This window comes from Alternaria rosae, assembly GCF_020736505.1.
Source record: "Alternaria rosae strain MPI-PUGE-AT-0040 chromosome Unknown BKA58scaffold_6, whole genome shotgun sequence".
NCBI classification, from domain to species: domain Eukaryota; kingdom Fungi; phylum Ascomycota; class Dothideomycetes; order Pleosporales; family Pleosporaceae; genus Alternaria; species Alternaria rosae.
This window is the reverse complement of record NW_025763575.1, coordinates 2,097,652-2,118,259: the sequence shown is the minus strand read 5'-3', so window position 1 is coordinate 2,118,259 and position 20,608 is coordinate 2,097,652. Positions and strand designations below refer to the sequence as shown.

The following is a 20,608-nucleotide window of genomic DNA, read 5'->3' as shown; positions in this document are numbered from 1 at the left end:
GACTCAACAGCCCGCGAAGTTTGTAGCACGATTTGGCAAACTTCAGCACGGCTAGACCGACAGCATTCGTCCTATTGATGTGCCTGAATCTAGTGTATATGTATTGTTGGGGAAGAAACTTATAGGGTGACATGTCCTTACCATCATGTTCCATGTTCACTGAGGGTCGGCTTTGATATGTCAACAGCTCACATGAAGAAAGGTAGCATGAGAAACTTTTCCGAACGCTCAGCTATACATCAAATCGCTATTGAATCTTACGCTTCTGCGTCATATTCCATGAACCGCGTTGACATATGAGAAAGGACGTGCAAACTCCTAGTCATCTATGGGTACCGAGGCGAAAGCTTGGAGCCTCTTCGATTCTTGTGACTGAGGGTGCCATGATGGTGCATGTGCAGTCCCTTCACTACCGTCGAGCTTCCGCTTGGTGCGCGGCTCAAGCAAGTTCTCAAGAGCTTTGTAGTACGCCTCGCGTTCCGCAGCCTTGCCAGTCCGATCGTCCGTGGCCAAACCCTCGAACATATTCCTGTTCTTCTCATTTCCCAGGTCCAGGGAACCTCCAATTGCAGAGCATGCATTGTCAAGGGCTGCGAGATCGTTCGTGGACACAAAGCGAGCAAGAAGTGTCTGAACTGTGGAGAGCCGCATCGCGGAGACAAATCCAACTTTGCTGTTGGCTTGAACCCGGGCCTTTGTTGTGTTGAAGCTGGGAGAAGGCTTCACACTGTCCTTCTTCTCGTCTTGCAGGCGTTTGATGCATTCGTCGATGAGGGGTGCATGCTGGAGCTCTTTTGTCGCGGCTGGGCAGGTGGCGTGGAACAGTGGCGATGTTGGCGCCGGTGGGGAAGACGCACTAAAGCCATGCGCGGCGAGGACGTCGTGATCTATAGCCTGTGCCGAGTATTCGGTGTTGGGGCCTATCAGTTCTGGATATTGTTAGACATGAGGCGGAAGAGGATGGGGCTTTTACATCCCACCGGGTGGGCTTGCTGTGTTGCGAGTCGGCGCTTGATCCATGCTGGTGATAGGTCTTGAATAGCCGTTGGAAGGAGACGACGCTTTGCATTTTGGTTGCCGAATTAGAAAAGGCGAGTCGGTCGCGAGCGCTGGTTGTACGATGTATAAATTATCACTAATGGCCTGCCTGTGCAGTCGATTAGTTGGTAAGGAGAGAAGAGCACATTCATGACAAACGTTCAGTGGCTTTGTAAATCGAAGCGTGACCCAACGACGCTGTCTGTGCTTCAAAGCCGCCTCAAGATCGGACAATTGCCTAGCGCGCTCTCGGCGCAGCTGGAGAAGATTGCATATTATGTGAAAGGCATGCGACCAATGGGCGGTCACATAAGGCGCGAAGGGTAGCTTTATCTATGCGAAGCTTTAGATGGCCAGAGCTTGCTGGTCAAGTGAGCATACGGCTTGTGACACTGGGAGGTATGAGACAGCGAGCACAGTAGATACGTGCCGAAAAGATACCAAGGGAAGCAATTGATCAGTAGCCACATTCTGTATACACATCATTTCTTGGACGAAGACAAAATTGGTATCTGGAACATGGATACCTGAATTCCTTCAAGCATAGATTTTGACCACATTCACTACGAACTTTTCCTGTATCACAGCGTGGCTGAGCCAGTAAAAGGCAAGCAGCTAAAGAAACTTTGGTGTGATGCCTATGAGTGGATTCGAAAGGCTGGACGTGGTGACTGACGAGGCATTGACTTAGCGGGCCTACCTACCGGTTTCGGAGGAGTTGACAAGCATTCTTTAGCTACAATTTGCCTCAGTAAAGCGCTGTCTTTGCGTAGGCGGCCGAATTTTGAACTGCAAACCCCCTGTACGTATGCGCTTCACTACGAGAGGGGGGGGGGGGGGGGGGGGGGGGGAGGCTGTTTGGGGGCACAGACCTCGACTGAGCGTCCAGCCATTTTTTTGCCCTGCAACTCACAACATCTGGACCAAAGCCCGGTACATCCCTTCTGGTTCGTTTTCAAGATCTCTAGAACCGCGAACCAAATCCCTGCAAGGATATCGCACCCATTCTACGAGTGCAGCGCAGTGTCATTGCGATTAACACCGCTCGAACCGACGGCGAACTGCCCAGAGACGGGTATTGACACACCTAGGATTGTATGCGCTGTAATCCGCGAGAACTGGAACTCAAAGGCTAACAGTCGCGGCATATATGGCTCCTATTCCATCGCTGAATCTACCACAGTGTGATCCGATGGCTTTCCACCCAAACGCCTCGACTGACTTCATGGCCGAGAGTCCCACCTTGAGGACGAAGCCAATACTCACAAGACCCATGATCGAAGCCGACGACTTTTGCATGAAGAGCCAGAGCATCGCACCGCTCTTAGCATGTATCTGGAAGTACAGCTCCATGCATGTTTCTTCTCCACCCACAACCATCGAACTGGTTGCTGGCCACCGTTACTGGCTACCATGCGGCTGTCTGGCGGAGGAATGGATAACCTTCTTCACATTCGCCGAGAAATGGCTCGACTTGGCGCCGCCCGAAGTAAGGTCAGCCTACGAGGAAGAGCAAGTCAGCAACTTTGGAGTGTGGCCTAGCTTCGCGAGGACCATGCAGGACGATTTGTCCACCCATTATGATCTGTTTCTGCCAGGAGAGATGTCTGGACAATTCGTTCCCCGTGGCTTGCATTCTCAGCACTTGCGTCGTCGCATCGATCCCACCATGACCGACTCAAAGACCCTGCGGGTTACCGAAAAGACTCCATACCTCGACGTCGCCAGGGAACCTTCAAACGCGAGTGCGTTCAACGATGGATATGGTCAGGCTAACTCGGCACGCCTTGACATTGCACAGACAACCGGGCTGAGGAGGGGTCTACTTCTGGGACCCCTATCAGGGATCAGTCCTCATGCGCTACGCCAGTCGTCTGCGGCTCCGGTAGGCCTGTCCCTCCAGCCATCACCGTTTCTGGCCCCTGTCGCCCCCCAGCACTTGTCATCCACTCAACCTACTCAGCATGGACCTCAAGCACGCCCGCTGTTAGCATCGGTCCAGCCCACAACCCAAGTGCCTGTGTTTCCTTTGCAGTCTGTACGCAGCGGTGCCGCTGCTTTCGAGCAAAACCCGGCGGCTCCGCCAGTTTTCCATCAGTTGCTTCAAGCAAAGGGGATCAACACTGCGGGCTTCCGACCAGGAAGTGTGCTTCCTGGGGGCAACAATAACACCGCCTGGAGTGCTGAGCGCATCCGAGCATTTGTCGAGATCGAGGGTAAAAGCATTCAACGATTACCTTCTCTTGCATTTTCAGTATTCGGCACTGAGATGACCAACTTCCGGACACCTGCATCAGTCGACATGCGCTGCTGTCCTTTTGAGACGTCGCTCGAGGAGATGTTTACGGCAAGTGAAACATTCGCTTGCCTTCATTCCGTTGGGAAATAACTAACATCGTGACAGTTCTTTCCGAACACTTGTACGCCTACTCGAGAGACGTGTGTCCGGGCCATGCAGCATTGGAGTCCCATGGACATATCCCGCTACATTGTAAGCGTGGCTTCCGATCCTGGATCTTGACAGAGGACTAAGCTAATATCATTCTTACCAGAATTACGCACACAATACTCAGACACCGGGGATCTGTAGTCGTTCGAAGATCTCGTATCATTTTACCGCCGCTGTTGAGTGGCAGAAGGAGCATCCAAACTTCGTTCCCACCGCCTCCCTGCGCAACGTCAGCACAGACAGCCTCTTGAAAGGCGAGAACAGGATACTGCACGACTTCTTCCTTTACAACATGGGTGATGGTGTGACCCATCCACCTGCTGGACGTCAAGCGCAAATGTTGACGCATGTCATCGAGCACGTTCGGAGGGTCACTAGGGACCGCCACGTTCGACTCAGTCAAGCTGCTGCGTACGCGAGGCGATACAGTATCACAGTACCGGCTCATGAACAGATGAACTTCACAAACTTGGCTGTGGAGGACCAGTTGCCGTCGGCCGCGAGGCTGTTGACGATGAAGGTCGACTACTGGAACAAATTCGGTGAGCACCCGTAGTTTGGAGTCGCTCATGAGATAGACGAGCGGGATATCGTTAGCGCAAGAGCCGCGCAAACCAGTTTCGATACCCATGTACTGGTGGATGCGTCTTTTGGTACGTGTACCTTCGAGCGTTCAGTAAAGGGTTGTCGGCATTGGAAGCGGGGCGGCGGATTACGAAGTGTGCCGCCAAGCATACCCCTGTCCATAATCAGTTTAGTGTGGGATGAACCTCAAGTGCTTCCAACGGAAGAGCTGCAACCACCTGATCTTTGCTCATCCATTATGCGACCACCATCGACAACAATCTTCATCAAACCTTGGAACTCACTGCTCATTGTAAAACGTGCTGCGGTGCTCAAACAATCAAAGCTTACCTGGGTGATCAGACTTGAAGTTTTGGGACGGCTCATGTTAGTCTGAGCAAGATCTCTGATTTCATGATGGACACTCGTATCAAGCCTTGCCATCGTCTTAGGCTTGCGTCCATTCATGTCGCACCGACTGGAACTTCGAAGCCGTTCCTTTCTTAGCATATTCTTTGCTATCGCGTATATTCTCACCATGCCCGCAGGCAGAAAGCCTTCGTGTAAACTCCATTACACGGTCATGTGCCCATTCAAGTTTCTGTATTTTCGCCACTTGTCGATTGTGCTCGAGCATGCGACTCACGGTCATTTCCCGAAATGGATTAGAACGTTCTGGCGTTGCGCGGACGACCTTTCTCCCCCACCAAGAGCAGATGTCCTATTGGGTCATGCGAACACCGAACTCTCGCACAAATCAACCCAGTTAACAACACTATACACCCATTTCTCCTTTGTATAGCGCTTCCAGCCCCAGCCCAAACAAATCTCATCTTGCTCTTTACACAAAGTTCTTACAAGGAGGAACGGCGCCCGAAGTAAGCTTCTAGATCGCAATCTTTTGATTCTACTAACACGCATTGGAGGCTCTCCAAGCGAGGACGCAATGTCTCGCGCATATGACAATCGGCCTGTTGCGTTGATGTCGGCTCCGCGTAGCGTCACATTGCAGATGGCAAACGAGGTCGACCATGGCGCCCAACGAGAACAACCACTTTTTCCTGCAGACCTTCCTTGGAACAATCCCGTCGTGACGTACACACCCGCACACTACACGCGTCGAAATCTCCTGCAAGACCGGCTTTTGCAGAGCAACGAATATCATCGCCGGCGAGTCAGGGCAGTCATTGAGTTCTCCAGAGACTTACTGATGCGGCTTGGACAGAACCAGGAAGATGACGACCTGATCCTATACATGACATCCAAGGATCGACTTCATAACGCATGGATCGATATCTTCCTTACCACGCCTGACTGCTATCTGCAGATGGCACCAGCTGAGATTCAGGAAGTATATCGTGAGCAGACTACCGCAATGTCAAATGAAGTAAAGACCAACGAGGAGTATAGATTGGGTCGACCGAGAAAGCGGAAGGCTTCCGAAATCGAGAACGGGGTCCAAGTACTTCGCGTAGCTAATGCGGATGACAATGCAGAAGGACAAGTGCATGAGTCTGGCAAGCGACCCCACCGCGAGATCGACCCTCTGGCAGGCGAATCACAGTCTCAGCATCATTCCTCGCTGCCCTCTGAGACTCCACTTTCAGCTTGCTCGTCGGGGGACCTGGACCGCATCCTAGACATGTTCATTCCAGCTCTAAGCACTCAAGTTGCTATCCCCATACATGATCCGATAGCGTCTGCGCCAGAGCCGGTGCTCAACGCGATGGCGGTCGCACGAACCGTGGCAGTAGCACCCCCAAGTCAGCCCGTGACGCCGGTAGCTATTCCTCCAACAGGCGTAGCCCCCCAGCCTGGCTTAGTGGACCCCATTGCTGCGTATATGGCTGGCAACCCATCCAGGAATACACAAGATACCACCGGTAGGGGATGTACAGGTATTGCAATGTCACGTGGTCAGATCCGTGCTTTTGTGGAGATTGAGGGCAGGCCGTTGGCAAGCCTTCCACCCGCAGCCAACTCCAACTCTCGTCATGAGTTGAGGGGCGTGGCTCCACCGAAAACGGTTGATCCTACTTTGATCAACTGTGTCACGACTGCGCAGGAAGTTCTCACTGTCAGTCTACTGCTCCGATCTGAAGAGCGCTCACTGACATTTGATCAGTTCCTTCCATTTCAGACCGTGAACTACGAGTTATGGGACCGCATTCGGAAGTCCTGGGCTCCGAAAGCGGTCGCTGATTTCATTGTGAGTTATTGAATCTCTTTTCACAAGTCACATATACAAGCTTATACTTACTCCAACAGGCTTATGTTCGTCAGCTACGCTCAGGCAAGAGCTTTCACCGTACAACCTTCCACCACTATCACGATCGCCGACCGAAAGACATACCCGCACATACGTTCACCACGAACGTACCTTCAAGCATGTCATCGAGAGGAAAACTGGACAAAGAGGCCCGCACCCGGCCTCTTCACGACTACTTCCTTTACCATCTAGGCGATGGAGTAGTGCGTTACCCCGCTGGTCGCAACGCCCAGCTGATGACGCACTGCGTTTGGCATGTGCGGAACGTATCCCATGACATGAACGTCAAGATGTCGGAGATCGTCCAGTATGCAGCAAAGCACGGCATCTCCGTTCCCGCTGCGGATCTAATTCGGCCGGACACGAACGTAGTATTGGAAGACACGCCTTCGCCGGCTTTCCTCGCTATGATTCACAATCATTTCGTAGAAAAGTATGGTAGCAGTTCTGGAGGCATCTAGGAAACTAGATCGAGGACGCGGTATCGTGTCCACTCATTTTATACGAACACGATATGGCTTTTCTCTTCAAGATTTGCTGTGTTGCCCAACATCAATGTTCAGAAACGCTCCATATACATAATGAACAGAACGGGGATGCTTGATTTTCGTTCCTCCTAACCTTTCCTTTGGGTACAAAGCTATGGAAACGCTACGCGCGAGCTGTTCGAGCAATCTGTAAGGAGCATAGTCATGACTAAACAGCAATCTCCAACACAACAGGTACAGCTCATAATGCAATCGACTTTGTTGCCTGCATAATCTTGTATATTGTTACGATTACTCTCGTTACCCTGGCTCCTGTAAAACGCTGGACCCAAGCGCCTGTGCACGTACTGTATGTATTCACGCGTGAGCGGGGTGGTATACTAAGATCTGTTCTGCTTCTAAGACTCAAGTGGCCAAAAGACCCTCTTGACACCACCGCAGCTTCAACACCCCCCGAACAAGACCGAGCGACATCATGAATCAGAACAATGGTGAGTTACCTCAGTGAAATCCCCTCTTAGCTTGCTTGGGGTTCAAGTTACTAAATACGGCCGCCGCAGATTTCGCGGATGGTGCGGCGTCTCCTTCTAGTGGCTCAGGCTACGCGCTGAATCACATGATCAGTTATGGTGGTGAAGATAACATCGCTCAAGTTCAAGACCAGCGAGCATCACATATCCTGACTCGTAACGAACTGCGCGCCGAGGCCGCGTCCAATACAGCGCTCGCCCAGCGGATCATCAAGGACTTCTGCGACTCGAGCGAGCGGCTGGAGCAGATTAGGGCTATGGTACCTACACCGAGTGGCTTACAGTACTGGGTCCAGGACTCCATGACCGGAAAGGCTATTATCGTGGCTGAGTGTGTCTGCCTCTTGAGGTACGCACCCGGATACATCTTGCGTGTTCCGCGAGACGTGCGATTAGCGTTCGAAGCCCTCTGGACCCTCGAACTCATAAATAACGCTATGTTCCACAGTCTTTCGGGGTATATACGATACATTGAAGCCCAACAGACTACGCAGGCCGTCCAAACTTGTCGACTAATACCGCATATTCCACTCCGCCGCGAGGTTCAGATTGTTGTACCGCAAGGACCTAGAACATCTGGCGTCCGTTCTAGTGGTTCCGCTGGTATTCATCGGTACGAGTGGCCGGAGTCTCGTAAGCTTGCCTGGCTTGCCATCACCCCACGTCTTCGAAACCTACCTGAGAAGGCTTTGGAATCCTCGTATTGTCCCTTCAACAGCGTGGCGCTGTGGGAGCACGTTGAGCTCCGACTAATTGGACCCAACATTCAGGTGACCCTTGTGGAGATTGCTGCGGTAGGCTACTTAGTTCCTCCAATAACGCGCAAGACGGACTGACGAAGAACACAGTTCTTTCCTCGAGCAGCATCATGTTGGAGAGCTCTCTGGAAGCGCTTCGAGGCGGGCGGATGGAATCTTTATAGGCTACGCGAGCTCATCGTTAGTACTTACTGCTTTTCTCTTCTCAGAATCTTGCTGATATATCCACAAGTTCTACCTCCGCCAACTCAGCTCAGCCGACCTGCGGGCTCACTCCGCTGGTAGTATGAAGAAGCACCAAAGAGCTGCCCGAAGTCACCCCTGCGCCACCGCCGGTCTTACGCTCGCTGGCATCAACACCGATCGTGTAAACTTAACCACTGAGTTCTGCGATCTTCGCGACTGCTTTCTTGTCAGCCTGGCTGATGGCCTAGTATACTGGCCTGAAGGAGCGGACTCAGGGGTGCTAACCCTTGCTGTCTGGCATGCTCGCCAATATGGTCATGATAACGTACGACTATCTCAACTTGAGCGTTACGTTGAACAAGAGGATCTGAACAGACAGTATGGTGGCCTTCCACAGCCTAGTCCCCTCGGCGCCGCTCAGACTGATTGGCGGGCTCTGGAGCGGATCTTTCCGCAGCAGACTTATGATGCGTCCCGCATTCATGATCCAACGTATGATTTCGTCCGGAAGTGGTGGGTAGCGGGAGGGTATTTTCATCAAGACTAAGGAAATCAAGACCGTAAAGACGCTTCAGGAATATGTACATGGCCGATCAACAGGTCTTTTAATGCATGGATGATTGATAGTCATAGCCGCCAAAGGGTAATCTCAGATTTTCAGGGGTGTGCCTATGTCTTACACTGTGTCTTTGGTACGATGTGACATGTCCTGTATCTTCCACATAAAGGCCCATTCTAACAGTGTCGCTCATGCTAATAATATGCACATTGTTACCCGCTCAGATAAGCATGATGATGATGCCAAGACAAGAATAAGACTAATCTTGTTGTATGCGGACCTTCACTGCACAACTTTTTCAAGTTCGCTCTCGTACTAGTGTATTTCTTCCAGCACCTCATTTGGTCTGCATGATAACCAAGGCAAGCTGTTGCCCCAGTTCAACCTCTCCTTAAACCTTACAGACTCCTACAAGACCCGATACGGCGACAGAGAGATGCGTAAGTAGACACCCTGTGTCTCAAGGTTATGTACTACGTCAATCTACGCAGCGCCTGCACAATGATGACAAAGGTCACTATAGCCCTAACGCGAGATCTACAGCGCCTCACAGGGACCCCTATGACCGGCCTCTAGACCCCCTTTCAGTGCACACTGTTCGGTATATCTAGCACAACAATGTCGAAGGACTGCTATGTGAATGCAACTGCACCTCCAGAAGAGTACATGTGTCAACTGGACGAAAGTACTACATACCTGGATGTACAGGAACTATTCCTAGGCCCAGAAGAGTACGATACCCGCTTTGATGATACAAACACTCTGGGAGTCGATGAAGACAACGTTTGTTTCGAGAGCTGGAACACCAGGTTCAGCATCCCCGTAATCGTCAACAGTCCACAGTACAACTCGAAATACAACACTCAGATCACGCGCGCGACGAACAAGCAGGCGACGAACAGCCCAGCACTACCACTGGTGGGTTGATCCAGTCAAGATATGTCATCATGCGTCGCTAATACACCCGCTAGCCTTTCCAGCATGTGAATTTGACTATGGTATAGTTTTTCCGCATAGCGTATACGAATTCCACAGCATTACACCGCCCTTTCCAAACTCGCAGTGGCTTGCAGGAGACAACACAGACGACGGATTCAAAAACATTCATTAACAAATACAGAGACCTCCGCAGTATGGCTTCGACGAGAGCAGCTACGGACAGTTCGGATTCAGGTCACCTACTCGTCTCAAAAAGCCTCAGAATAATAATGCACCCACGGAGTTCACTCTTCCGCAAGATTCAGGCCCTTAGGTTTTGGTCGAAATGCCCGCATGCTCTTGAGACCGACTGGTAGGCGACCGTTCTCGTCCATCAATGACGGTTTTTCTTGACTTCTCGGTCGTGCTCTGAATCGAAGTCGTCGTCGTCGTCTTCGTTATCATCTTAGTTGTCGTCGTTGTCGTCGTCCAGGGCAGAAGTCGCTCCAGATCTGGAGCGCTTTCGGGTCTTCGCTTGTGAAGCAGCGCCGCTAGACGCGGGCGGGCATTTGCGAGTAACGTCGGCGCCTTTGCGAGGTGTTTTCCCGGGCGCTTTGGCGGGAGCACCGCGCTGGCGGCCGGTGGCGGGATTGCTCGTAACTGTAATGGAGACGAGATACGAGAGATGAGGGAGCTTGATACCACTAAAAGAATGGGGATGTAGAAGAGTCTTGATCTGTTTGCCAGTACCCCCTCACTCAAGGAGAAAACTCAACACCCTGGAGCCTACATTGATGTCAGATTTTCTAATTTGCTTAGCTTGTTCCAGTGAAGTCGCAAATCTTTTTGAGGGTTTTCTCGTAAGAGGTGGTGGAGTCTCTCGACGCGATCAATCCGAGGAAAGGGTCGAGAGCGCAGCGCTAGTGGTGCAGGTCAAGAAAGTGTAGCAAATGAATCGATTGGCTGCCTAGTAGCGGAGCAGCAAAGAATGAGAATAGAGTACGCATTAGACTTAGACTGGGCCCTGGTCTTGGTTCGGGCTGGTTATTGAGATTGCACTTTAGTATACGGTATACTTGCGATAGCTTTGAAGAGCAGCAATGATTGAGCTGAATAGCCTGAAATTCCAGTCGTCAGAATTGATGATCACCTGAGACATATCTACTCCTGCATCTCGTCCTGATCAGGCAAGCTCCAGAAACGCTGCACAATCGCATCAGGAAGCGCAGGCAAGTGCTTCTTCATTGGACGTACTACCAGCTCTTCGCCCTTTCCCAGGCAGAGGAGCACAGCAGACCCGTTGCTTGTGTTCTTCTTGACCGTCGTCTTCAACTCCTCCAATAACCATACAAGCTTACGAAGAGCTGCTTGTCGCTTGCCGTCATCCTCGTAGTTCTTCCTCATCTCCTCTGGAGTGAAAATCTTCTCAGTCGAAGAAAATACACCATCCTTGTTTAATCCAAGAGACCACCGCGAAGTTCTACCGACCCAGACTTGATCGAGGGGCTTGCTCTTGTTGTTGCTCTTTAGTTCCATTGTCCGGCTGTGAGGGACGGACGTTCCTGCCAGGAGTACAATAGTCAAGTCTGAGCTGTTGTGTCGGATGGTAGTGTTTGCGAATTCGGGCTCGCGACGTGATGCAGCATCTGCTAACGACTCTCGAATCTCATCTCGGGAAGGCTGACTATGAGGCATATATGCGTCCGTCTCTGCCCTGACTACGATCTTGAGCCCGCCGAAGTCGTATTGTAGTGCGTGATGATGTCCTTCCGCATCTTGAAGATCTGATTCCAGTTGCGTCGTCCAGGCAGCCTCCAAGTTTCGCCCGTACGATCCATTGGTAGAGCCAGCCATACCAGATCGAAGCCGTCGGCCGACAATCAGAGTGTTACCAACGACGTGTAGGGTCAGTGCGAACGGCTGGTATGATACGTCCTTGACGTACGTAATGAGCGTAGTCATTGATCCGCGAGCGACAATGACGTCAACGTCGTGGAAACGTTTGCTTGGCTTCATAACAGTAAGAGCCTGGAAGAGTGGCTCGAATTGAGATAGCGGTACCTTGGCTACATGTTGATCGATGTAATAGCGTCCTGTGTCCGGCTCCAGTTTTAACGGGGCGGGCGGCTTTATAAACATCGGCGGAGTACCAGGAACGTAGATCGTAGGGGTATTGGTGTACGACTTGAAGCTGTAGCTGCAAAGGAGCTCATAGCCCTTATCCGATACATGGTTTGGCGACTCCGGAATCGCCTTGGCCAGCATGTTGAAGATGATCTCGTTGCTCGTGTTGGCGTTCATCCAAGGGTCATCCCGTCTGCGCTTCAGATACCTCTTCCACCCAGCGACGACGGACTTCCACGCACTGCCTTCTACGTAGGTGCGGTCGACGAAGATGATGATAACTGAGTAAATAGCCAGTGCGGCGAAGCCTTTCCACTTGCTCCAAGCTTCCGGATCGATGTTGACTTGGTAAAGTGCTAGGAGGAGCAGTGGATACAATGTCAGGATGAGCGATACCCAGCCGCCATGGATCTCCATTTCAGATGTTACTCGGGCTCGTTCAGACAATATAGCCGAGGGTGAGCTTAACAACGTGGAACAGGTGAGCGGTCAGGAGGTTTGTGCGCTGCAGTCTTGCTTCGGTAGTCGATCTGGGGGTTGAGCGAACGTCGGATAGAGTGGTGATGAGTTTTTGGGTCGATCTGTTGAGCTACGCGGTTGAATCGTATAATTCGTATATACCGGTGAGCAAGAAGGTTAGTATACGGGAAGAGAAAGGCGAGGCTACACTCTGAGGCTGTAATCAGAAAGTGGCAGCAGTGCTGGAAACGAACAACATCTGCCATGAGTACGTGCTCCATTGCGCCCACCCCAATAGGCTCCAGTGAATCCATGGCGAGAAAGCGGCAGATTGCCGTAGGTAATCTCGCTACCTTCGAGCCTGTAGCTCAAGGTCGAGGAACGGAGCGATTGCTATCGTCATCAAACAAGCATCCGCGACCACAAGCGGAGTGTAGTGGCTCTCCACAGCTTGACCGCTCCTCCGTGACAGCAAGCCTAGATTGTAAGAGGCAGTATGGCGTTTGTCAGGCTTCCATGGTGAGAGCGAAACACAACGCGATAGGATCAAGCTCAAGCAGTCAAGATATTGGGCTACTTTCATCGGATTGAAACATGACGGTATAACGTTGACGGAGATATTGAGTTATTGGGGTCGGGAGTGGTGGTCCCTCGATAACCGGCGCCATGCATTTCAATGAGCTTCGCATGTTTGCGTTGATACCCGAGTGTCCATGGCGAGCATGTGCGTGGGGGAAGGCTGTCGGGCGAGGTTTGACAGCTCGATGGCGGAAGTTCGAAGACGCGACGCGTGTGCCACCGCTGACGTGATGACGCGATTCACAAAACGCGCTACGGCTGCGCTAACCCCTTGAAGTTAGTCACGTGTAGATTTGCGAAGCCCATCATTGCCGCAGAGTAAACGTCAAGCAACCACTCGACTTGATTTCGCTACGATGACACGACCATCTACCTACTCTCGTTCCCAATCTTACTACCGTGTTATCGGCGTGGACGACGCTCCCATCTCCCCGTCACGCGGAACGACATCATTCGGATGACCCAGACTCATTTCCGTGCTCGAACCCCCATTCCCCTTTATGCCCACAAGCTCCGGCAACGATGAAAAATCGAATGGTATTCGTTTCTTTGTACCAATGTCAGTATGTTGTCGTTGCTTCCGCCGATGAAGCACCCAGACGGGCGTGCACAAGGCTATTAACAAAAGAATGGCGAAGCCCACCGCGATGCCGGCGATCGCGCCTTTTGGTAATGGCGATTTGCTTGATGAGTCGGTTGCTGGGGGAGTGGTTTCTGACGTTGGTAATGCAAATGCGGTGCTTGCTGAGGTGGAAGAAGGGTCGTCTGTCGTCGATGCAGATTCGGATTGAGGTAAGATGAGATGTATCTGGTCTGCCCAGACGTCATTGATTCCATCAGCACTAGGGCGAGTGCTCGTAGTAGTGATTGGGCTTGCATCTCCTATACAAATGATCTGGACTACTGTACTGGACGCTGGATCGACATTACTAACACAGGTGGGACCTATGTTACCGTCATCGTCTCCTGTCACTCCCCTATAAGAACTGTAACAGTAGTTCATCAGCATGGCTTCTGCAAGGGTGTATTAAAGCTTGAGTGACTGGGCAACCTACGAAGGGCAACATGCAACTACGGTGTGGGTAGATCGTGTGCTAATAGTTCCAACGTTATGCCACCCCTCTGGGCAATTGCTAGCAGAAGCATACAAAATTTCCGAATAAGTAGAAAGATAGGAATCGAGAGATCCGGTGCCTGGCGGGAAGCACTCGCTTGCTATGGTTGCTCTGCCGTCGGATCCGCACGTTCGATCTCGTTCAAACCATCTGCAGAAGCCAGACCTTCCAGGGCAATCTCGAATGGGAGTGGAGCAATAATCTGGCGGTGTGAAGGGTGTGACAATAAAACCATACGGTTGTGTGGTTGTTGGTCTGGCTATGGTCGTTGGGGTATCAGAGGGATTGTCAGCCATTTTTTTTGGATGAGAGGGAATGAAGCACAGTATAAAGCGGGGACTCGTGTGCACTTGAGTGTTGCATTCATATATAATGCATGGTGCCGACAAGATTAACCTGCTGCGGAAGGATCGTTAGGCCAATGAGACAACGGTTCCAACTGTGACGAGATCGAATGTTAATGCCCGCGCCGTATGCTGTGCCGCATTTCTGGCTCTACATCCAAGCGACTGACAACCTAACTCTTGGTAATCGAGCTCGCCGAAATGTCTGTGCAATGCATGGAACAGAGATGTGACTGCACAGGGGATAGCCGGTTGGAGCCGCGCATGCGCAGTAGGATTTAAAGCTCGGCATGACCGACCCACGCACATCACTGGACTCGGAAAGGCAGACCGGAAGAAAAGCCCGACCGCAAAGGATCACGAATACGAGAGAGGGAAGGTTTAGTCGGTCCCGACCGACCGAGTGGTCAAAATGTATCGCTCTTTGCTGAATAGTATGGGTATCAATACGGTAACAAACGAAGGAGAAATCCAAGCCATCAAACCCCATCAACGCCGTGGTGTAAGCGGCGTCTCCAACATCGGCGACCTAACCTCCGGCTGTGGATGAAACAACCCATTCGAACTCACCATCGGTGTAGGCGGAGAAATCGTGCCATTCTTCCCCACAAACTCCGGCAAAGCATCGTGCTCTCCACTCGGACTAGCCTTCGGTATCGGCGCGTGGTGATGCTGATTCTGGCGGCGGCGCCAGAGGAAGAGAAGTCCGCCAACGAGCGCTAGTGCGCCGACTGCACCGACAGCGATGCCGGCGATAGGGCCTGCACCGAGGCGACTGGACTTTTGACTTGGGTCGGGCGGGTTGGATTTTGGCTCGCCGAAATCAAGTGTTGGTTCACTAAGAGGAGTGAATGTTGCGTCTGGTGAAGAGGAAGCGGTGAGAATCGCCTCTATTCTTAATGCCCAGACGGCTGTGTTGTCGTTGTAGTAGTCACTTGTAAACCAGTCAGGAACCGAGCTTCCGTCTGTCTGGCATGATAAGACCGCAGTCGAGGAATCGGTGTAGGTGATCGAACTGGCGCAACTCGAATAATATGAATGTGCTGTATAACCGCTGATAGATAACGTCAGTGACCATTACATATGCTGGCCAGGGCCAACTCACGATGGGCAGCACACTGCGGTGGTGCGGCTTGAGGGATCTATAATTTGGCTTTGCGTGCCCCATCCAGAAGGACATCCCACAGCAGGAGAGTATGTCAAGACCGAGTAAGGATATGGGCTGCCTGGAAAACATTCGCTGGCACGGGTGGCCTGTCCATCTGAACCGCAAGTGAGGTCACGCTCTACATAGGCGCAGCTTGTAGTAGGTGTGCCAGTTGAACTTCCACTTGAGGGTGTGGTGAGGGTACATGACGACTTGATAACGTTGGTGCAATAAGACGGCGGTGTGAAAGGTGTCATAATTGAATGCGAGTATGTGATTGGCGTTGATGAAGAAGTGAAGGAAGTCGTCATGGAAGCGGTTGGAGAGTCGGTCATGGTTGAGGTCGGAGCGGCGATGTAGTCGCGTACCACTACGAACAAGACGACACCAGCGAGCAAGCATTTGTAGTACTCACAAGGGATGAGAAGGATGAGGTCAAAGCGCAGCCCAGCTCCGCCGCCCCATGCTCCCGTTGTGTGAAACCATGCAAGCCTCGCGAGTGGCAGTCTCCTCTCCAATCAGGAATTGGGTCTATTCGTAGGCGCGTGCAGTCAGCATGCATTCCGCGGTGTGCCTTAAGCCACCCTAGACTCATTGGGTCGTGCCAGGATGTTGAGCGAGATTTCAATAAGGACGTGGCGTTGGGTCGCTCGGATGAACGTTATTTGCGGCGTTCTTAGGACAAAACATCCAGAGCACCTTCGACGGCATCGTGGTTGACGTCTGCAGTACGAATGGTGTATTAAAAGTATGACTGTGAAGATGCTACGCGACGTATGCGAGGCTGACCTGCCTTAGCATCCTTACCTTCTGACAGCGTGATTCGCGTTTAAGCTTGCCTTTTCGGTTGCTTTGTGCGGGCAGTGATGGCGTTTGGGGGCCAAATTTCCTTTGACAGCATAACAACTAGGTGGCACAGTTCCAAAAGATCGGGTCTCAATGCTGTCTGTGGAGGCTGTGTCGCTCATGCGCTCTATCCCAAGCAATAGCATATCGCCTATTAAGCGATAGCCATAGAAACATTGTGTATGTTATAGGCAACGCGATTCGAAAGATCGGTGGGTATTCTGCGCGTCGTGGTCTTGCCAAGGAATCGTGACGGGGCATTCGGGGCAATTGGGCAAAGACGCAGGAGCAGAGGACGCGAACTCGCGTGCGCATACGCGCGGGAGTCCTTCATGGCTGAAATGAGATCAAGCAGAGATTGAGAGTGTCGTTTCGCAGCGGGCAAGATGAGATGAGGTTGGAGTTGTGTAGCGCAAGGCTAGAGGCTCAAGCAGCGTGACGGCGAATTGCGGGGAAGGCGTGACCAGCAATGCAGCACTTCTGTGGATAAGCAAACCATGATGGATTTGATCTTTGAATTTTGGCTTACGGAAACATGAGCTGATTAGTATGTTCAACGATTGTTGATGAATGAGCAATAAGGCCCGGCCTGTCCCAGGGCAATTGCCGAGAGAACGTGACCTGGCGATATGTGGCTCCGAGATCCTCGGCCCAGCCGTCGCGACTACTTTGCCCCACAACTTAAGTTAAGAGCTGTCTCCGCCTCCGCATTCACTCACCATCTCCCCTAAATATCGCCTTCCTCACTCACAAACCTCAATCAATTGCTCCTCCCCACCTTCACAATGACCGACCGCCTCAAGTCCATCGTTTCGCACATGACGCCCTCGGCCAGCGGCATCTCGGCTCTGTAAGCTCCACCCGGCCAGATATGACACGTGAAGAACGCGCGGCGGATGATAAGGGAAGAATCGAGCGCTGACAGCTATCAACAGTACCACCAAGAACCCCGACGATGTTGTCATCACCCTCGCCTTCCGCACTCCCCTCACCAAGGCCCACAAGGGCGGTTTCAAGGACACGACCCTTGACGGCATCCTCGTCAAGACGCTCAAGCAAGTCGTCGCAAAGTCGAACCTCGATCCCTCGGTAGTAGAAGACATCTGCGTCGGCAACGTCTCAGATGCCAAGGCTGCCTACTATGTCCGCGCCGCCATGCTCGCCGCTGGCTTCCCCAACACCACATCCGGATCGTCGTTGAACCGCTTCTGCTCTTCGGGACTCAAGGCCGTACAAGACATTGCCAACCAGATCGCCGTCGGCAGCATCGAGGTTGGTCTTGCCATGGGCGCTGAGAGCATGACAGCCGGCGGCGACAGGCTCGAGAGGCCGTTCGTAGATGAGGTGCTCGAGAACCAGGAGGCGAAGGACTGCATGCAGCCCATGGGCCAGACCTCAGAAAACGTTGGCAAGGACTTCAACATCTCGCGCGAGCGCCAGGACAAGTACGCTGCCGAGTCATACCGGAGAGCCGAGGTCGCGCAGAAGGCGGGATGGTTCGACGATGAGATTGCGCCCATCACCACCCAGATCAAGGACCCCAAGACAGGCGAGGTCAAGACCGTCACCCTAACCAAGGACGAGGGTATCCGCGCCGGCACCACATTCGAGAGCCTGCAAAAGGTCAAGCCTGCCTTTCTTCCCCACGGCGACAGGTCACACGCCGGAAACTCGTCGCAACTCACAGACGGTGCCGCTGCCATCCTCATGATGAAGCGCTCCACTGCCGAGAAGCTCGGCCAGCCCATCCTCGCCAAGTACGTCGGTGCCACCGTTGCTGGTCTGCCACCCAGGATCATGGGTATCGGCCCATCCGTCGCCATCCCCAAGCTGCTCTCCAAGTTCAACATTAGCCTCGAAGACGTTGATCTTATCGAGCTCAACGAGGCTTTCGCCTCTATGGCCGTATACTGCCTCGAGACACTCAAGATCGACCATCAGAAGCTCAACCCAAGGGGAGGTGCGATCGCGCTTGGTCACCCACTTGGTTGCACCGGCGCACGTCAAATCGTCACTGGTCTGAGCGAGTGCAGGAGGCAGAAGAAGAAGGTCCTGCTCACCAGTATGTGCATTGGTACTGGTATGGGTATGGCCGGTCTGTTCATCAACGAGCAGAACGTGTAAGATATTTAGTATATAGCGTTGTAAATGAAGCCATTTTCTATCGTCTACATCAATCTTCACTCACCTTCCCCGGCCCATGCGCATTCAAATCCGTCTTTGACGTCCTGCCTGCATTACTCTCCGCCCAGGCTAGGTACACCTACTTACTGGGTTGCTGTTCGATCTTTATGTTAGCTAACACGCGACTTGCTAGCAGGAATAGGAAGTGTAGTTTCCTTCTCGAAAAGCGACTTTGTGTAGTCTACACCTTATTTCTCTTGTTTGTTCATGAACGCAAGGACCGCGTATCGGCCCCAAGGCCAATCTCGATTTCGGCAAGCAGCCTTCGCATGGGGTCGTATGAGGAGCTAAGGTGAAAATGAGTTGACGGGTTGCTACGATAACAGCCCAGCATCACAGATTGTCTTCTAGCATACCAACGCCAAGCCGCAAGTCCCCAGAACCGTGGTACGTTAGGAAGCTGGGACTTTGAAATCTGCTTCATCAAGAAATTCCTCTGCATACCATGATTTTTCAACCTTACTTGCATCGCACAAACGCCCTCGACGTATCACCCGCACACCATCTGCGCAAGCATAACGCATCCCCTTCGGCAACCACGCTTACCAAAACCCTGAGCGACGGCATCCAAAGATGTTGGCTAATAGCCAGAAGATCGTAAAAAGCCCTAGTGCGACGGCGAGCCGTCTGAGACGCGAACTCCCAGAAGCGATGTACGACCGCGTCCAACAACTTCCTGAATACAAGACCTGGGTGGCTAGTGGGGGTCTGGCACGATTTGCAGAAGAACATGTGCCTCCATGACTATTACAATGCTCATGTTCGGCAGTCACGCAATGACGTAACGGTTACCACTACATACATCACAGCAACATGTCAACTAAGCCTACAAATATCCTAGTTACCAACCGCATCAAGCATCAACGGAGTTCTGTGAACAAATCTCAAGTATCCATTCCACCGCCACAATGCCCCACCCAAGCCTACAATACACCACCGTCCAACCCCCCTTGTCCACCTACCCCAGCGCCGCCACCCGCAACAACGCAAACGGCACCGACGCCTCCGTGCTCGACCGCCTCAAGATCCGCGAAATCTGCGAAGGATGGGGCATGTACCGCGACGCTGCCGAGTGGCAAAATTACTCTTCCATGTTCCACCCTGGCGCCTACATCACGACATCATGGACACAAGGCCGTCTCGACGAATTCATCGCCAGTTCAAAAGAAGGGTTTGAGAAACAAACTCCGCATGGCCCGTTCCCATATATCCTCCATCGCATCTGTGGCCAGACAGTCGATGTACAAGGGGACAGGGCAATAAGTAAGATGAAAGTCACAATCACTTGTCGAATCATGTTAGATGAAATCGAGATGGATAACGAAGCCGACACCCGCTTCTTCTTCTTCCTATCGAAGAACGAGGCTGGGAAATGGGGCGTCGATTTCATGACGCTGTTGTTTGATAAGGATAAGATGGTGCCGGTGGTGCCGGGCAGGGCGTTTGATGTACCCGAGGAAGAGGTCAAGCAGTATCCGAGTGGGTATAGGTATCTTGCTTGGGCGGAGAGCAAGGCGGGGAGGCCGCCGAAGATGGATTTGAATGCGCATGGGCCGGAGAGGGATGTGCTGTATGCGAAGTGTAAGACGTGGTTGGAGGGAGGGGATGTGAGGCCGAATCTTACGGGGGAGGATTTGGGGGAGTATTAGATTGTGGTTGGGAGAAGGTATGAGAGATGATGTGCACGAAGCAATAGTTGATCTCATTAGAAGCAAAAAGATACATAGGAGTCATATATAGCATCAGATTATACGCGCAAAAACAATAGCTATTAACTCCCATGAGACTCGAACTCATAGCCTTCACGGTTCAAGCGGACCGTCCATAACTCAACTGTGGGTGGCGTCCCATTGCCACAGAGGGATGTCGGCGGCGCTTGAATAGAAGCGTGATGCGCTACCATTACGCCAGAGAGTCTTCCTTTCACATGTGAGATATTCAATATCCTGACGGGTTATATATTGTGCATCTTCCATCCAGATCAAATGAAACCAGACATCTGCGACAAGATGGCCTCTACGTGGTGTCATCAACCTTCACAGCCTTATGCT

The 20,608-nt window shown here is 52.2% G+C and overlaps 9 protein-coding genes and 1 non-coding gene across 10 annotated transcripts; 5 read left to right on the top strand and 5 right to left on the bottom strand.

Moving 5' to 3' along the window:
* Positions 1 to 318: 318 nt before the first annotated feature.
* Positions 319 to 1,020, bottom strand: BKA58DRAFT_403044 (uncharacterized protein; the record flags this gene model as incomplete). The annotated part of the gene is made up of 2 exons (XM_046171760.1): positions 319 to 929; positions 981 to 1,020. 2 exons carry the CDS (start codon positions 1,018 to 1,020, stop codon positions 319 to 321), a joined length of 651 nt encoding a protein of 216 aa, XP_046024597.1.
* Positions 1,021 to 2,188: 1,168 nt separating this feature from the next.
* On the top strand, positions 2,189 to 4,043 carry BKA58DRAFT_412372 (uncharacterized protein; the record flags this gene model as incomplete). The annotated part of the gene is made up of 3 exons (XM_046172349.1): positions 2,189 to 3,385; positions 3,443 to 3,529; positions 3,591 to 4,043. 3 exons carry the CDS (start codon positions 2,189 to 2,191, stop codon positions 4,041 to 4,043), a joined length of 1,737 nt encoding a protein of 578 aa, XP_046024596.1.
* Positions 4,044 to 4,770: 727 nt separating this feature from the next.
* BKA58DRAFT_199255 (uncharacterized protein) lies at positions 4,771 to 6,871 on the top strand. Its single transcript, XM_046165793.1, has 4 exons — positions 4,771 to 4,929; positions 4,978 to 6,128; positions 6,177 to 6,260; positions 6,320 to 6,871. The coding sequence occupies exons 2-4, from the start codon at positions 4,998 to 5,000 to the stop codon at positions 6,779 to 6,781; spliced, it is 1,677 nt and encodes a 558-aa protein (XP_046024595.1). The 5' UTR covers positions 4,771 to 4,929; positions 4,978 to 4,997; the 3' UTR covers positions 6,782 to 6,871.
* Positions 6,872 to 7,283: 412 nt separating this feature from the next.
* On the top strand, positions 7,284 to 8,829 carry BKA58DRAFT_459630 (uncharacterized protein; the record flags this gene model as incomplete). The annotated part of the gene is made up of 4 exons (XM_046174722.1): positions 7,284 to 7,299; positions 7,369 to 8,132; positions 8,187 to 8,276; positions 8,329 to 8,829. The coding sequence occupies 4 exons, from the start codon at positions 7,284 to 7,286 to the stop codon at positions 8,827 to 8,829; spliced, it is 1,371 nt and encodes a 456-aa protein (XP_046024594.1).
* Positions 8,830 to 10,920: 2,091 nt separating this feature from the next.
* BKA58DRAFT_317291 (uncharacterized protein) lies at positions 10,921 to 12,024 on the bottom strand (the record flags this gene model as incomplete). Its single annotated transcript, XM_046167617.1, has 1 exon — positions 10,921 to 12,024. The coding sequence occupies one exon, from the start codon at positions 12,022 to 12,024 to the stop codon at positions 10,921 to 10,923; it is 1,104 nt and encodes a 367-aa protein (XP_046024593.1).
* Positions 12,025 to 13,315: 1,291 nt separating this feature from the next.
* BKA58DRAFT_403038 (uncharacterized protein) lies at positions 13,316 to 14,332 on the bottom strand (the record flags this gene model as incomplete). Its single annotated transcript, XM_046171759.1, has 2 exons — positions 13,316 to 13,907; positions 13,977 to 14,332. 2 exons carry the CDS (start codon positions 14,330 to 14,332, stop codon positions 13,316 to 13,318), a joined length of 948 nt encoding a protein of 315 aa, XP_046024592.1.
* A 404-nt stretch (positions 14,333 to 14,736) lies between these two features.
* On the bottom strand, positions 14,737 to 16,096 carry BKA58DRAFT_199229 (uncharacterized protein). The gene is made up of 2 exons (XM_046165792.1): positions 15,486 to 16,096; positions 14,737 to 15,434 (listed from the first exon to the last, which is right to left on the bottom strand). Exons 1-2 carry the CDS (start codon positions 15,860 to 15,862, stop codon positions 14,870 to 14,872), a joined length of 942 nt encoding a protein of 313 aa, XP_046024591.1. The 5' UTR covers positions 15,863 to 16,096; the 3' UTR covers positions 14,737 to 14,869.
* A 956-nt stretch (positions 16,097 to 17,052) lies between these two features.
* BKA58DRAFT_421931 (3-ketoacyl-CoA thiolase 1) lies at positions 17,053 to 18,543 on the top strand. The gene is made up of 2 exons (XM_046172808.1): positions 17,053 to 17,223; positions 17,309 to 18,543. The coding sequence occupies exons 1-2, from the start codon at positions 17,159 to 17,161 to the stop codon at positions 18,495 to 18,497; spliced, it is 1,254 nt and encodes a 417-aa protein (XP_046024590.1). The 5' UTR covers positions 17,053 to 17,158; the 3' UTR covers positions 18,498 to 18,543.
* A 735-nt stretch (positions 18,544 to 19,278) lies between these two features.
* BKA58DRAFT_459628 (PEP2-like protein) lies at positions 19,279 to 20,206 on the top strand (the record flags this gene model as incomplete). The annotated part of the gene is made up of 1 exon (XM_046174721.1): positions 19,279 to 20,206. The coding sequence occupies exon 1, from the start codon at positions 19,466 to 19,468 to the stop codon at positions 20,204 to 20,206; it is 741 nt and encodes a 246-aa protein (XP_046024589.1). The 5' UTR covers positions 19,279 to 19,465.
* A 123-nt stretch (positions 20,207 to 20,329) lies between these two features.
* BKA58DRAFT_t49 lies at positions 20,330 to 20,474 on the bottom strand. Its single transcript has one exon. It is a non-coding gene; the product is annotated as a tRNA-Arg (tRNA).
* Between the last annotated feature and the right edge of the window lie 134 nt (positions 20,475 to 20,608).